The following is a 17,642-nucleotide window of genomic DNA, read 5'->3' as shown; positions in this document are numbered from 1 at the left end:
GATCATTGCTACTCTAACTTCCGTGACGGATACAAAGCCCTCCCTCGCCCTCCTTTCGGCAAATCTGACCACGACTCCATTTTGTTGCTCCCAGCCTATAGACAGAAACTAAAACAGGAAACGCCCGTGCTCAGGTCTGTTCAACGCTTGTCCGACTAATTGGATTCCACGCTTCAAGATTGCTTCGATCACATGGACTGGGATATGTTCCGGATAGCCTCAGACAACAACATTGATGTATACGCTGATTCAGTGTGCAAGTTTATTAGCAAGTGCATCAGTGATGTTGTACCCATGGTGACTATTAAAACCTTCCCCAACCAGAAACCGTGGATTGATGGCAGCATTCGCGCAAAACTGAAAGAGTGAACCACTGCTTTTTTTCATGGCAAGGCGACCGGAAACATGACCGAATACAAACAATGTAGCTATTACCTCCTCAAAGCAATCAAACAAGCTAAGCGTCAGTATAGAGACAAAGAAGAGTCGCAATTTAACGGCTCAGACATGAGACATATGTGGCAGGGTCTACAGTCAATCATGGAATACAAAAAGAATACCAGCCCCGTCACGGACACCAACGTCTTGCTCCCAGACAAATTAAACAACTTCTTTGCTCGCTTTGAGGACAATACAGTGCCACTGACACGGCCCGCTACCAAAACCTGCAGGCTCTCCTTCACCGCGGCCAACGTGAGTAAAACATTTAAACGTGTTAACCCTCGCAAACTGAAATGGTCCACCCACACAGACAGCATGGTGAAGAAGAGACAACAGCGCCTCTTCAACCTCAGGAGGCTGAAGAAATTTGGCTTGTCACCGAAAACACTCACAAACTTTTACAGATGCACAATTGAGACCATCCTGTCGGGCTGTATCACCACCTGGTACGGCAACTGCTCCGCACACAACCGTAAGGCTCTCCAAAGGGTAGTGAGGTCTGCACGCATCACCGGGGGCAAACTACCTGCCCTCCAGGACACCTACACACCCAATGTCACTGGAAGGCCAAAAAGATCAAGGACAACAACCACCCGAGCCACTTGCTGTTCACCCCGTTATCATCCAGAAGGCGAGGTCAGTACAGGTAGACTGAAGAACAGCTTCTATCTCAATGCCATCAGACTGTTTTAAACAGCCATCACTAACATTGAGTTGCTGCAGCCAACATACTGACACAAATCTCTAGACACTTTAATAATAAGAAATTGTATGTAATAAATGTATCACTAGTCACTTTAAACATTGCCATATAATGTTTACATACCCTACATTACTCTTCTCATATGTACAGTTGAAGTCTGAAGTTTACATACACTTAGGTTGGAGTCATTATTAAAACTCGTTTTTTCAACCACTCCACACATTTCTTGTTAACCTCTTATCCTCTATGGGCTATGTGGGACACCTGCGGGACACACTCCCAACAGCCAGTGAAATAGCAGGGCGGCAAATTCAAAACAGCAAAAATCTCATAATTAAAATTTCTCAAACATGCAACTATTTTACACCATTTTAAAGATACACTTCTCCTTAATCCAACCACATTGTTTGATCTCAAAAAGGATTTACGGCGAAAGCAAAACATTAGATTATGTTAGGACAGCGCCTAAAAAATAAAAGCCACACAGCCATTTTCCAAGCAAGGAGAGGCGTCACAAAAACCAGAAATACAGCTAAAATTAAGCACTAACCTTTGATTATCTTCATCAGATGGCACTCATAGGACTTCATGTTACACAATACATGTATGTTTTGCTCGATAAAGTTCATATTTATATCCAAATACCCCATTTCACATTGGCCCGTAATGTTCAGAAATGCTTTTCCTCCAAAAACTTCCGGTGAATGATCACATCAATTTATAGAAATACTCATCATAAACGTTGATAAAATATTAAACTGTTATTCAAAGAATTATAGATAAACATCTCCTTAATGCAACCGCCGAGTAGCAGGCAGTTTAATATGGGCACGTCATTCATCCGTATTTCCGAATACTGCCCCCTGTCACTAAAAAGTTATGCAAGGGGGCAGTATTTCCACGTCCTGATGAAAAGCGTGCCCATAGTAAACTGCCTGTTACTCAGGCCCAGAAGCTAGAATATGCATATAATTAGTAGATTTGAATGGAAAACACTCTAAAGTTTCCAAAACTGTTAAAATAATGTCTGTGAGTATAACAGAACTCATAGAAAAATCCAACCAGGAAGTGGGGAAATCTGAGGTTTGTAGTTTTTCAAGTGATTGCCCATCCAATTTACAGTGTCTATGGGGTCAGATTGTACTTCCTAAGGCTTCCACTAGATGTCAACAGTCTTTAGAACGTTGTTTCAGGCTTCTACTATGAAAGGGGAGCGAATAATAGCTGTTGAAACCAGTGGTCTGGCAGAAAGCCTTGAGTTTAGTCACGCGCACAGCCGTGATCACGAGCTCCGTTCCCTTTCATTTCTAATGACATAGGAATTGTCCGGTTGGAATATATTTGAAGATTTATGATGAAAACATCCTAAAGATTGATTATATACATCGTTTGACATGTTTCTACAAACTGTAATGGAACTTTTTTGACTTTTCGTCTGGACTTAGTGCCCGCACGTTGTACATTTGGATTACTAGACTAAGCGCGCAAACAAAAAGGGAGGTACTTGGACATAAATGATGGACTTTAACAAACAAAACAAACATTTATTGTGGAACTGGGATTCCTGGGAGTGCATTCCGATGAAGATCATCAAAGATAAGTGAATATTTATAATGCTATTTCTGACTTTTGTTGACTCCACAACATGGCGGGTATCTATGGTGGCTGAGCACTGTACTCAGATTATCGCATTGTGTGCTTTTGCCGTAAAGCTTTTTTGAAATCTGACACAGCGGTTGCATTAAGGAGAAGTTTATCTTTAATTCTATGCAACACTAAGTTATATTATATAAATGAATTGCTAGATGTATCATATGTGTAATATGAGTAGTATTTTAATATCCTACTCAAGGAGAAGTACTGTTACTGATATGTATGGAAGAGATCATGTACAACAACGTTCAGGTAACCTTAGTGCAGTTAATTTCTGCCCAATGAATGAGTTCAAATGTCATCCATCTTTGATCTGACCCCATCAAAACCCCAAATATACTCTTGTTTTTCTCCATTGTTATAGATACATTCACATGTAGTTGGTGTATGTTTTGTTTACATGGGATAAAAAGTTTAACTTAAAAAATAAACCTAATCATTACTTGACTGTTCTACTATTGACTGACTATGTACTGTCTTCTTCCAGAGATCCTACGTGTTGAAACATACCAGTGATGCTGCAGAAGCAACCTCAGACATGGCTTCTACAAGACAATCTGCTTTAGAGTACATTACAAATGGAAGGCGACGTCTCATTGGAAGGCTCCAGAATCTGCCCCTTATTGTGGAAAACCTGTTCCAGCGCAAGGTTCTTCACGAGGAGGAAGTAAGTAAAATTCAGGCTGAAGTTGACTGTTTTGACCAAACCAGAAGAATTCTGGACTGGGTCTCAGCCAAAGGAGAGGCTGCATGCTACGAGTTACTGACAATTCTAGACATCACAAGGAAGAGGACCTTAGATGACGCTGACTTACAGCAATGGATCAGCTGTTTCCCCTTCAAGGAAGACCCAGAGATGACAGACTACCTTGTTGGTAAGTGATTGTATAGTATCCTATTAGTTTACACTATATACAGTTGAAGTCGGAAGTTACCATACACCTTAGCCAAACACATTTAATCTCCGTTTTTCACAATTCCTGACATTTAATCCTAGTAAAAATCCCTGTCTTAGGTCAGTTAGGATCACCACTTTATTTTAAGAATGTGAAATGTCAGAATAATAGTAGAGAGAATTATTTATTTAATCTTTTATTTCTTTCATCACATTCCCAGTGGGCCAGAAGTTTACATACACTCAATTAGTATTTGATAGCATTGCCTTTAAATTGTTTAACTTGGGTCAAACGTTTTGGGTAGCCTTCCACAACCTTCCCACAATAAGTAGGGTGAATTTTGGCCCATTCCTCCTGACAGAGCTGGTTTAACCTGTCTGGGCTAGGGGGCAGTATTTTCACGGCCGGATGAAAAACGTACCCAAGGTACCCAAGGTTACTTCTCTGGCCCAGAAACGAGAATATGCATATTATTAGTAGATTTGGATAGAAAACACTCTGAAGTTTCTAAAACTGTTTGAATGGTGTCTGTGAGTATAACAGAACTCATATGGCAGGCAAAAACCTGAGAAAAATTCAAGCAGGAAGTGGAAAGTCTGAGAATTGTAGTTCTTCTTTTGATTCTCTATCAAAGCTACAGTGTCTGTTGGGTGATGTTGCACTTCCTAAGGCTTCCATTGGCTTTCTAAAGCCTTCAAAAAGTGGTTTGAGCATTTTCCTGTCGCTGGGCAGAGTATAGGAGCTCAGTTACTGAGTGGTCTGCCTGGCAACAAAGGGATTGGATATGCTCAGTCACGCGAGCACGCCGTTTCTTATTTTTCTTTTTGAATGAATATACTATTGTCCGGTTGGAATATTATCGAAATTCTACGTTAAAAATACAATAAAGATTGATTTTAAGCAGCGTTTGACATGCTTCTAAGTACGGTAATGGAACATTTTGACATTTCGTCTCTCGTTCCGCGCTCACGCGTTATTCCTTTGGATAAGTGATCTGTACGCACAAACAAAAATTTGTTTGTACATAAATATGGATTATTTGGAACAAAAACAACATTTCTTGTGGAAGTAGCAGTCCTGGGAGTGCATTCTGACGAAGATCAGCAAAGGTAAGAGAATATTTCTAATGCTAATTCTGAGTTTAGGTTGCCCCGAACTTGGCGGGTGTCTGAATAGCTCACCGTGATTGCTGAGCTATGTACTCAGAATATTGAAAAATGTGCTTTCTCCGTAAAGCTATTTTAAAATCTGACACAGTGGTTGCATCCAGGGGTAGTCCATCTATAATTCTTTAAATAATTGTTATATATTTTGTCAACGTTTATGATGAGTATTTTTGTAAATTGATGTGCACATTCACCGGGCGTTTTGGTGGGAATACATTTTCTGAACATCACGCGCCAATGTAAAATGCTGCTTTTGGATATAAATATGAACTTTATCGAACAAAACATACTTGTATTGTGTACCATAATGTCCTAGGAGTGTCATCTGATGAAGATTGTCAAAGGTTAGTGCTTCATTAAGCTGTGTTTTGGGTTTTATTGACACATGTCCTTGCTTGGAAAATGGCTGTGTGATTATTTTTGTCTATGTACTCTCCTAACATAATCTAATATTTTGCTTTCGCTGTAAAGCCTTTTTGAAATCGGACAATGTGGTTACATCAAGGAGAAGTGTATTTTTAAAATGGTGTAAAATAGTTGTATGTTTGAGAAAGTTGAATTATGATATTTTGTTGTTTTTGAATTTGCCGCCCTGAAATTTCACTGGCCCGCTAGCGTCCCACCTAGCCCATAGAAGTTAACTGATTCAGGTTTGTAGGCCTCCTTGCTCGCACACGGGTTTTCAGCTCAGCCCACAAATGTTCTATAGGATTGAGGTCAGGGCTTTGTGATGGCCACTCCAATACCTTGACTTTGTTGCCCTTAAGCCATATTACCACAATTATGGAAGTATTCTTGGGGTAATGTCAATTTGGAAGACCATTTTGCGACCAAGGTTTAACTTCCTGACTGATGTCTTGAGATGTTGCTTCAATTTATCCACATAATTGTCCTTCCTCATGAAGCCATCTATTTTGTGATGTGCACCAGTCCCTCCTGCAGCAAAGCACCCCCATAACATGACGCTGCCACCCCCGTGCTTCACGGTTGGGATGGTGTTCTTCGGCTTGCAAGCCTCCCTATTTTTCCTCCAAACATAACGATGGTCATTATGGTCAAACAGTTCTATTTTTGTTTAATCAAACCAGAGTACATTTCTCCAAAAAGTATGATCTTTATCCCCATGTGCAGTTGCAAACCGTAGTATGGCGGTTTTTGGAGGAGTGGTTTCTTCCTTGCTGAGCAGCCTTTCAGGTTACGTCGATATAGGACTTGTTTTACTGTGGATATAGATACTTTTGTACCTGTTTCCTCCAGCTGTCACGACTTCTGCCGAAGTCGATGCCCCTCCTTGTTTGGGTGGTGCTCAGCGGTCGACGTCACCGGTCTTCTAGCCATCATTGATCAGTTTTTCATTTTCCATTGGTTTTGTCTTGTCTTCCTACACACCTGTTTCCAATCCCATTAATTACATGTGCATTTAACCCTCTGTTTCCCCTCATATTCTTGTCGGTGATTGTTTGTTATGTTATGTACTTGTGGATTATGTATCGGTGTGCTACGGGTTATTTTTACCCGGGTTATTTTGTACGTTGGTTTTGGAGTTTGTTTTTTGTAATAAATACTCCAGTTAAACCATTTTGGTTTCTCCTGCACCTGACTTCCCTGCCACCTACAAACACGGATATGACAGAATCACCGACCAACATATTGAAGTCAGCAGGAGAAGATACCCCGGACAGGGAGGTGGAGGAGCGCATCCAGGAGAATGCGGAGAAGCTACACCATCTATGCGCCGCCATGGATCGCGTTGTCCAGAATATGGACCGCTGGGAGAGACAGGGATTTCATCCAGCGCCTCCACCAGCACAACCGGGGTCGATCCGAAGCACCCCGTGTCAACCTGAACCCGGTGGCATCCGTCTAGCCTCAGGGTTACGACGGAAGTGCTGCCAACTGCCAGGGTTTCCTGCTCCAATTAGAACTTTATCTGGCCACAGTCCACCCAGTTCCATCAGACCGTGAGAAGCGTTTCGCCCTCATCTCGTGCCCTGGAATGGGCCAGCGCTGAGTGTGGCAGAGGATTATGCGGCGTTGGACCGTTATGAGGAGTTCATCCGCCGTTTCCGGGCTGTCTTCGACCACCCACCCGAGGGCAGAGCGGCAGGTGAGCGCCACTACCATCTGAGGCAGGAGACGAGGAGCGTCCTGGATTTTGCTTTGGAGTTCAGGACCCTTGCAGCCGTTGCGGGATGGAATCACGGGGTCCTGATCGACCATTATCGCTGCAGTCTGCGTGAGGACGTCCATCGGGAGCTGGCCTGTAGAGACACCACCCTCACCTTCGACCAGCTGGTGGATCTGTCCATCCGGCTGGATAATTTGCTGGCTGCTCGCGGACGTCCAGATCGGGGTCTGGTGGTTCCATCCTCCCGCACCCCCTCTCCTATACCCATGGAGCCGGGAGAGAGGGTGCACAGGGAGACCGGAGGGGGTTCCCGCTCGTGCACCATCGGTGACCTCAGAGGTCACACTGCTGGTCGGTGCCGGGTAGCTTCTTCTGGGAATCGAGGTAGCAGGCAGGGCGCTCTGGCGCCACCCCAGGTGAGTAGGCACCATTCTCATCCAGAGCCCTCTGTTGCCCATATATTTGTGTCTGTCACTTTTCCTGATTTTTTTTCCCCCTCATTCCCAGCATAAGGCGCTAGTAGATTCAGGTGCGGCTGGGAATTGTATTGATCAAACGTTTGCTCATAGTTTAGGGATCCCTATTGTACCGGTGGAAGTGCCTTTCCCCGTTCACACCTTAGATAGTCGACCATTAGGGTCAGGGTTGATCAGGGAGGCCACAGCTCCTTTGAGTATGGTGACGCAGGGGGGTCATATGGAGAAGATTAGTCTGTTCCTTATTGACACTCCTGCGTATCCCGTGGTGCTGGGCCTGCCCTGGTTAACTAGTCATAACCCCACTTTTTCTTGGCCACATAGGGCTCTCACGGGGTGGTCGCGAGAGTGCTCAGGTAGGTGTGTAGGGGTTTCCGTTGGTGCTACTACGGTGGAGAGTCCAGACCAAGTCTCCACCGTGCGCATTCCCCCCTAATATGCCGATTTGGCTCTCCCCTTCTGTAAAAGGAAGGCGACTCAATTACCACCCCATCGACAGGGGGATTGTGCGATAAATCTCATGGTAGACGCTGCACTTCCCAAGAGTCACGTGTATCCCCTGTCGCAAGCGGAGATGGTGGCTATGGAGACATATATCTCCGAATCCCTGCCTCAGGGGTACATTAGGTCCTCCATTTCACCCGTCTCCTCGAGTTTCTTTTTTGTGAAGAAGAAGGATGGAGGTCGTGCGCCTGTGCATTGCTTATCGAGGTCTCAATAAATCACAGTGGGGTTAATGCATGGGGCGCGCTTCTTCACTAAACTGGATCTCAGGAGTGCATACAATCTGGTGCGTATCCGAAAGGGAGATGAGTGGAAGACAGCATTTAGTACCACCTCAGGGCATTATGAGTACCTAGTCATGCCGTACGGGTTGAAGAATGCTCCATCAGTCTTCCAATCTTTTGTAGATGAGATTTTCAGGGACCTGCACGGGCAGGGTGTAGTGGTGTATATCGATGACATTCTGATATACTCCGCTACACGCGCCGAGCATGTGTCCCTGGTGCGCAAGATGCTTGGTCGCTTGTTGGAGCATGACCTGTAGGTCAAGGATGAGAAATGCCTGTTCTTTCAACAGTCCGTCTCCTTTTTAGGGTACCGCCTATCCACGTCAGGAGTGGAGATGGAGAGTGACCGCATTGCAGCAGTGAGTAATTGGCCGACTCCCACCATGGTGAAAGAGGTGCAGCGATTTTTAGGGTTTGCCAATTACTACCGGAGGTTTATCCGGGGTTTTGGTCAGGTAGCTGCTCCCATTACCTCACTGTTGAAGGGGGGTCCGGTGCGTTTGCAGTGGTTGCAGTGGTCGGCTGGGGCGGACAGGGCTTTTAGGCAACTGAAGGCTCTGTTTACATCGGTTCCTGTTTTGGCTCATCCGGATCCTTCTTTGCAATTCATAGTGGAGGTGGACGCTTCTGAGGCTGGGATAGGAGCTGTGCTCTCTCAGCGCTCGGGTACGCCACCTAAGCTCCGCCCCTGTGCTTTCTTCTCACAGAAGCTCAGCCCGGCGGAGCGAAACTATGATGTGGTGGACCGGGAGTTGTTAGCTGTCGTCAAGGCTTTGAAGGTGTGGAGACATTGGCTTGAGGGGGCTAAACACCCCTTTCTCATCTGGACTGACCACTGCAATCTGGAGTACATCCGGGAGGCATGGAGACTGAATCCTCGCCAGGCAAGGTGGGCCATGTTTTTCACCGATCACCCGTTTTCACCCATTTTTTCACCCTCACTTACAGACCAGGTTCCCAGAACGTTAAGGCAGACTCACTGTCCCGGCTGTATGACACAGAGGAGCGGTCCATAGATCCTACTCCCATAATCCCAGCCTCTTGTTTGGTGGCACCGTTAGTATGGGAGCTGGACGCGAACATTGAGTGGGCGTCACGTGCAGAGCCCGTTCCCCCTCAGTGTCCAGCCGGGTGTCTGTACGTTCCGTCCGCTGTCCGCGACCGATTGATCTACTGGGCTCACACGTCACCCTCCTCTGGTCACCCTGGGATCGGTCGGACAATGCGCTGTCTTAGTGGGAAATACTGGTGGCCCACTTTAGCTAAGGACGTGAGGGTTTATGTTTCCTCCAGCTCAGTGTGCGCCCAGCGCTCCTAGACCTACCCAGAGGTAAGTTACAACTCTTACCCGTTCCACAACGGCCGTGGTCGCACTTGTCGGTGGATTTCCTAACCGATCTTCCACCTTCACAAGGTAACACCACGATCCTGGTCGTTGTGGATCGTTTTTCTAAGTCCTGTTGTCTCCTCCCTTTGCCCGGCCTCCCTACGGCCCTACAGACTGTGGTGGCTCTGTTTACCCACGTCTTCCGGCACTACGGGGTGCCTGAGGATATAGTGTCTGATCGTGGTCCCCAGTTTACATCAAGGGTCTGGAAGGCGTTCATGGAACGTCTGGGGGTCTCGGTCAGCGTTACCTCGGGTTTTCACCCTGAAAGTAACGGGCAGGTGGAGAGAGTAAACCATGATGTGGGTAGGTTTCTGAGGTCTTATTGCCAGGATCCGGAGTGGGCGGCGTTCGTGCCCTGGGCAGAGATGGCCCAGAACTCACTCCGCCACTCCTCCACTAACCTCTCAGCCAGTTCTGGCTCCTTGGCATGAGAGTCAGACCGAGGCTCCTGCGGTGGACAACTGGTTCTGGCGCGCGGAGGAAACCTGGGACGCCGCTCACGTCCACCTTCAGCACGCCGTTCGATGTCAGAAAGTTGGCGCAGACCGTCACCGCAGTGAGGCCCCGGTGTTTGCACCGGGGGACAGGGTCTGGCTCTCAACCCGAAACCTGCCCCTCCGCCTGCCCTGCCGGAAGTTGGGTCCGCGGTTTTGTGAGGCCGTTTAAAGTCCTGAGGAGAGTGAACGAGGTATGTTATAGGTTAAGGCTTCCCCCACATTACCGCATTAACCCCTCGTTCCTATGTTATGTACTTGTGGATTATGTATCGGTGTGCTACGGGTTATTTTTACCCGGGTTATTTTGAACGTTGGTTTTGGAGTTTGTTTTTTGTAATAAATACTCCAGTTTAACCATTTTGGTTTCTCCTGCAACTGACTTCCGTGCCACTGACTTCCCTGCCACCTACATACACGGATATGACACCAGCATCTTCACAAGGTCCTTTGCTGTTGTTCTGGGATTGATTTGCACTTTTCCCACCAAAGTACGTTCATCTCTAAGAGACAGAACGCGTCTCCTTCCTGAGCGGTATGACGGCTACGTGGTCCCATGGTGTTTATACTTGCGTACTATTGTTTGTACAGATTAATGTGGTACCTTCAGGCTTTTGGAAATTGCTCCCAAAGATGAACCAGACTGATGAACCAAAGATGAACCAGAAATTGCTCCCAAAGATGAACCAAACTCAATGAGGCACTGAGTTTGAAGGTAGGCCTTGAAATACATTCACAGGTACACCTCCAATTGACTCAAATTATGTCAATTAGCCTATCAGAAGCTTCTAAAGCCATGACATCATTTTCTGAAATTTTCCATGCTGTTTAAAGGCACAGTCAACTTAGTGTATGTAAACTTCTGACCTATTGGAATTGTGATACAATTAATTATAAGTGAAATAATCTGTTTGTAAACAATTCTTGGAAACATTACTTGCATCATGCACAAAGTAGATGTCCTAACCGACTTGCCAAAACTATAGTTTGTTAACAAGAAATTTGTGGAGTGGTTGAAAAACGGGTTTTAATGACTCCAACCTAAGTGTATGTATACTTCCGAATTCAACTGTAGTATACAATTGGCTGGGCTGAAAATAGCAGACATGTTGAAATTTGTCTTTCAAATATTATTTTAGGTGTGGTTAATTTAGCTTACTGTGCGACTCAGTGAACAGGGTTTGTACTTTTGGCACTATTCCTTTGGTTCCATTGTGCTGGGGAAGCTATTTGAAGCGCACATTGAAGGGGGGTTAATGTACCTTTTAGATTGTTAATCAAAAACTAGGACGACCAATGCCCTTTTCATGAAGAAAAAAAGGCTTCATTATGATGGCATGTTCAATAGAGATTTGTGTCATTGTACTCCCTGACGAAGGCTATGCTGAAACGTGTCAGAATTTTAATAGATAATGTTCTGTTGAACACGCCATAATAACAAAGGCATTTTAACTTTGTTTTTAGTGTCCCTCGGTCCTTCTTGTTTTTGATGACCATTTATCCCCAAAAGATCACCTTAAATCTATGAAGATCTACTAGTGTATCCTTGTAGCTTTCTATCCTGATATTCTCTAGTCCTTTAGATTGGCTTTGATTTGTTGGCACAGTGCATTTACTCTCTCTTCCCTCTTCTCCCTATTCTCTCTACCCTTATTTTAGGTTCAAAACCCTGTCACAGATATCAGACACAGCTGAAATGTGAAGCACAGAGGATCACCGAGAGTGCATGGAAACAAAGTTGTAGTCTCCTATCAGAGAGATTTAGAAATGAGGGGACTTTCTCTTACACCCCTCTTGTGTTAGATACAGATGTGCATTCATCTGACTCTAAAATTAAAATGAAGAATAAAAGATGCAAGAAAGCTCGGCCTAAAAAGCTAAAGAGCTTCATCCCCATGGCCAAACAGGAAACATCCCCTGCTGAGCTGCTAAAAACACATGAGAAAAAAATCCTCCTGATTGGAAAACCTGGAATTGGAAAAACAACAGTCGCCCATCAAATGTTGAACCTCTGGGCAGAGAAAGATCACAGAGAACTAGATTACGTGTTTTATTTTGACGTGAGAGACATTTCACACAGAAAACCCATGAACCTGGAGGACCTTCTCTTTAACATGAACAGTGAGCCAAAAGAAAGCAAAGAAGAAGTGTTACAGGATATTAAGAAGAACTCTGAAAATGTTGTCATTATATTTGATGGAATCACAGACCTCTCCTATCTATCGGTAGTAAAGAACCTTGTGGAGAAACTCCTCCCTGATGCAAAGATTGTGACCACATGCAGACCAGATCAATCTGAAGACTTCCTGACATACTGGCCCGTAGACTGGTTCAGAGTGGAGGTGAAAGGTTTCAGTGATGAATCCATTAGGACTTACTTAACACAGATGCTGAGTGCTGAGCTTGACTCCTTGAGCAGTGTGTTAAACAACCTAGAGTTGTTCAGTCTGTGTCATGTCCCAATGTACGCACTGATGGTGGTTACCTGCATTTATTTCCCTACCTCAGAGGCTTCTAAACAGACATGCACTATAACTGGAATGTACAGCAACATCCTCCGTCACTGCATCCAAAAACACAGTGCCAAACGACTTAAGGATACCGACAATTGTCTCAAAGAAAACAGAGAGAAGATATTGTCTTTGGCAGAAATTGCTTTTGATGCAACAAATGAAAAAAACATGAACTTGACAACACTGAGTTGTGAAGAAAGCAGTATCCATTTTGCATTCTTGGGGGCATTTATGGTTAAGGTTGCACCCACAGCATCAGACACTTACGCTGCATTTCTCCACTACACAATGCAGGAGTTCTTTGGTGCCCTTTGGCTCTTACAGAATCCAGACAAAATCAGAGAGGTTCTAGAGAAGTGCCAGACTGAAGAATGGAAACACACAAAACACTTGATTCCTTTCCTGTGTGGGCTTCTGAATGAGAGGAATATTAGATTGGTAAACAGTCTAGTTCCAGCTCAACAGATCAAGAAGACGTCAGATTGGTTCTTCAAGGAAGTTGTGAACACATTTCTTCCATCTCAAACAAACCAAGATGATGCAGAAGGTGGTGCTCCTGAGTTTGAGGTAGATGTTCTGTTTTTGTGTCAGTGCTTGTATGAATATCAGTCTACTGAGGCCTGTCTGCTTCTCCTGGACAAACTAGACTATCATCTAGACCTGAGTAGAGAACATCTTGATCCTCACCAGTGCTGTGCAGTCTCTTATGTCACCAGTCAGTCTGCAGAGAGAAAGGTTGGCTTGGACCTGAACGGCTGCACTGTGTCAGACCAAGGAGTAAGGCTGATACTGGGCTCTCTGAAGAATGTCAGACATCTTGGGTAAGGTTATTATCTGTGTTCAAACTAACCTAGTCAAATAAAGATTGGTAATCACCATTCATGCAACTACTTTAATTCCTTGTTTGTCACAGCTGATACCATTTGAGGTCAGGATACATCTCTCTGTAAATTTTAAAACTGTCTCAAGACTTTTCCCTACTGATTAAATCAACCCCATATCCCTGCAAATAAGTTATCTTGAGGAATGCAACATTCACTGGTATTATCAGCCATTTTACTGAGTTAGTTGTCAAGATGACAAAATGCTCATGCTACTTCCAAAAATGTAAGATTTGAATGTCACAACTTCTGCCGAAGTCGATGCCTCTCCTTGTTCGGGCGGTGTTCGGCGGTCGAAGTCGATGCCTCTCCTTGTTCGGCGGTCGAAGTCGCCGGTCTCCTAGTCATCACCGATCCATTTTTCATTTTCCATTTGTTTTGTCTCGTTTTTCCACACACCTGGTTCTCATTTCCCTCATTTTGTATTGTGTATATAACCCTGTTTTCCCCATGTCTTTGTGTGGTATTGTTGATTGTTTCGTGTATGCACACGTTAGACTGGTTGCACTGGGTTGTTACCCGTATTGTGTTTAGTGTGCTTAGTGCCGTGTGTTTTTGCCTAAATAAAAGGCTCCGTTTGCTAGCCACATTCTGCTCTCCTGCGCCTGACTACCTTACAGCCAGTTACACATACCTGACATTGAATTAAAGATCAAATCTGTTTACTGATGATACATCTGACCCTTCAATGCATGTCAGACATCTTGGGTAATATTTGTGTTATCTAATTCACCAGTTTATTTCCAATTAACCAGTCAAAGAAAGATATATTTTTAAGATGGGTTGTTTCATCACAATGTATCTTATATTCTCTTCCATTCAGATACTGAGTTATAAACACTTCTGTTTCATGCTACTTTGAAATAATCAGTATATATTATCTTTTAAAGACCATCCTCTGATGATTCATCTGACCCCTCAATGCTGTGTCAACTCTGGATAACTTTGCTGAGCAGTGAGGCAGAAATGGACTTCACCACTTTACTTGGTCTCTGTGGAAATGAGTTGCAGCTTCCAGTCCAGGGTGAAATACGAGTGTTTGAGAGAGCAGAAGAAGTGATGAAGCAGAGTCTAGAGAGGGTTCATCTCTGTCTACACTGGGATCAGAGAACTGTTCTCAGTGAAGCTCTCAGCAAAACCATCTTAAAGTGTCTACCAAATATCAGCAAGTTCAGGTGAGTGCCCACATGAACAAATAATTACACTTTACTATAGAATACTACAGTAAATACTACAATAAATTCCCCCAAAATACTACAGTAATTACTACTGTAAAGATTTTTTTTAACTACAGTAAATACTGCAGTCTAGTATACTAGTATTTTTTATGAAGACATTACAACAACACAACAAGATAGACACACATGACAACAGTATTCAGTCTGTAAAAGAGCCAGCAGTCACATTCTCCCTGCTTCTATCTGAACATAGACATTCTTATGTTTTATGGGTTACAGGTTTACCCCTCTACAACATCAGAGAGGATCCCTTGAAAGACTGGAAACAGAAGAGAAAGCAGCCCTACTAGATTTGTGTCTACAAGCAGCACTAGATCACAGAGAAACGCTCCAGAGAACTGTGAACACACTGCTGTCAATGTTCTCTGTGTATCAAACTGAGAGATATGACATCCTGCTGGATCTGTACTCTCATGTGAAGTACAATAGGAATCAAACAGCCAGGAGTGTCCTTCCATCATTGAAGCCACTTTACCAGTCAGCCAGTCATGTAGTCTGGTCCATAGACCTCTCAGAGAGAAAGGCCTCCCTCCTCCTAGAAGTGCTGAAACTCCAACCAGAGAAGAAACCAGTAGAGCTGAAGGGCTGGTCAGATGAAGAGAGTGAAGTGAGGAGTTTCCTTCAGTGTCTGCCCTACATCTCACAGCTGAGGTGAGTGAGTTTATCCAACAAGAGTCCATATGTCATTGAACTGGTGTAGATAGTATTTATGTTTTACACTGTCCTTATCTTTTTAATACATGCACATATGAAGATGCTGTAAAAACTCTAATTCAGTAGGAATTTAAATTGAACAAAATTCCAATTCATAGTTGTATTGTTTTAATAGAAGGAGTCATATGGAGCTATTAGTTTTCAGTTCCCCAACCCTGTTACTCATATCAGTCCTCATCACTGACCTGTATATCATCTGTGTTGTAAACTGTTTGTTCAGATTTCCTCCACTGAAGGATAATCTAGAGAGGAGAAAGAGAGAGAAGACATTCCTACTGGATCTGTGTCTTCAAGCAGCTCTCCATGAGAGAGGAACCATACAAACAACTGTAGAGAAAGTGTTGTCCCTGTCTGAAGTATATCACAATCAGAAAGATGTTTTCCTGCTGGATCTGTACTCACATGTGAAGGACTATGAGACTCAAACAGGCAGGAGTGTCCTTCCAGCATTACAGCCAGTTTACCAGTCAGCTCCTGCATTCTGGTCCATAGACCTCTCAGAGAGAAAGGCCTCCCTCCTCCTAGAAGTGCTGAAACTCCAACCAGAGAAGAAACCAGTAGAGCTGAAGGGCTGGTCAGATGAAGAGAGTGAAGTGAGGAGTTTCCTTCAGTGTCTGTCCTACATCTCACAGCTGAGGTGAGTGAGTTTATCCAACAAGAGTCCATATGTCATTGAACTGGTGTAGATAGTATTTATGTTTTACACTGTCTTTATCTTTTTAATACATGCACATATGAAGATCCTGTAGAAACTCTAATTCAGTAGGAATTTAATTTGAACAAAATTCAAATTCATAGTTGTATTGTTTTAAAAGATGGAGTCATATGGTGCTATTAGTTTTCAGTTCCCCAACCCTGTTACTCATATCAGTCCTCATCACTCACCTGTATATCATCTGTGTTTTAAACTGTTTGTTCAGATTTCTTCCACTGATGGATAATATAGAGAGGAGAAAGAGAGAGAAGACATTCCTACTGAATCTGTGTCTTCAAGCAGCTCTCCATGAGAGAGGAACCATACAAACAACTGTAGAGAAAGTGTTGTCACTGTCTGAAGTATATCACTATCAGAAATGTAATTTCCTGCTGGATCTGTACTCACATGTGAAGGACTATGAGACTCAAACAGGCAGGAGTGTCCTTCCAGCATTACAGCCAGTTTACCAGTCAGCTCCTGCAGTCTGGTCCATAGACCTCTCAGAGAGAAAGGCCTCCCTCCTCCTAGAAGTGCTGAAACTCCAACCAGAGAAGAAACCAGTAGAGCTGAAGGGCTGGTCAGATGAAGAGAGTGAAGTGAGGAGTTTCCTTCAGTGTCTGCCCTACATCTCACAGCTGAGGTGAGTCTGAACATGTGTGGTGGTTAGTGATTATGTGATGCTACTGGTTATTATCTTGTAGAAACATTTGAGAGTGAGGGATGAGAGAGACAGAAAGAGTGAAGGAAGAGAGTGTGAGGGAGGAGAGAGAGTGATTGAGGGAAGAGAGAGAGTGAGTGAGAGAAGAGAGAGAGTGGGGGAGACTGAGGGAGAGAGAGTGAGGGGAGAGAGCGTGAGGGATTGAGAGTGAGTGAGGGAAGCAAGAAAGAGAGAGTGAGGGAAGAGAGAGAGAGTGTGAGAGAGAGAGTGAGAGAGAGAGTGAGTGAGGGAAGAGAGAGAGTGAGTGAGGGAAGAGAGAGAGTGAGTGAGGGAAGAGAGAGAGTGAGTGAGGGAAGAGAGAAAGAGTTAGTGAGGGAAGAGAGAAAGAGTTAGTGAGGGAAGAGAGTGAGGAGAGAGAGAGAGAGTGAGTGAGGTTAGAGAGAGAGAGAGAGAGAGAGAGGGAGGAGAGAGAGAGGGAGGAGAGAGAGAGTGAGTGAGGGAAGAGAGAGAGTGAGGGTAGAGGGAAAATAAACCAGAGTTGTGCAGCATCACACTATCAAACTGCCCCCAGAGAGTCTCCTTTCTGACTGCTGATGCAAAGTGGCAGCACACGGTGAAGGCTCCGTATAAAACTACACATGTTGGTGAATCTGGGAACATTTATCAGCCCATTTCCTGACATAACTAATGTTACATTACTAAATGTCACAGATAAATCATGTGAATGTCTCTAAAATGAAATACTTTAACATATAACCAAAGCACATTATGTAAATGTATAACTACTTCATATATCTTTAACT

General features: G+C 44.1%; 1 protein-coding gene across 1 annotated transcript in view; it reads left to right on the top strand.

Annotated features, from left to right (window-relative positions):
• LOC106592710 (uncharacterized) overlaps positions 1–17,642 on the top strand; it is a 102,463-nt gene that overhangs the window by 15,945 nt on the left and 68,876 nt on the right. The window contains exons 3-7 of the mRNA XM_045713100.1: positions 3,285–3,672; positions 11,798–14,707; positions 14,990–15,421; positions 15,705–16,121; positions 16,405–16,821. Coding sequence (XP_045569056.1) covers positions 14,454–14,707; positions 14,990–15,421; positions 15,705–16,121; positions 16,405–16,821 — 1,520 coding nt within the window. The 5' untranslated portion in view covers positions 3,285–3,672; positions 11,798–14,453. The remainder of the gene's footprint in view (positions 1–3,284; positions 3,673–11,797; positions 14,708–14,989; positions 15,422–15,704; positions 16,122–16,404; positions 16,822–17,642) is intronic.

The sequence above is a fragment of the Salmo salar genome, unplaced genomic scaffold, assembly GCF_905237065.1.
Source record: "Salmo salar unplaced genomic scaffold, Ssal_v3.1, whole genome shotgun sequence".
Taxonomy (NCBI): Eukaryota; Metazoa; Chordata; class Actinopteri; order Salmoniformes; family Salmonidae; genus Salmo; species Salmo salar.
Note: the sequence above shows the minus strand (reverse complement) of the source record. Positions and strands in the feature narration are given on the sequence as shown.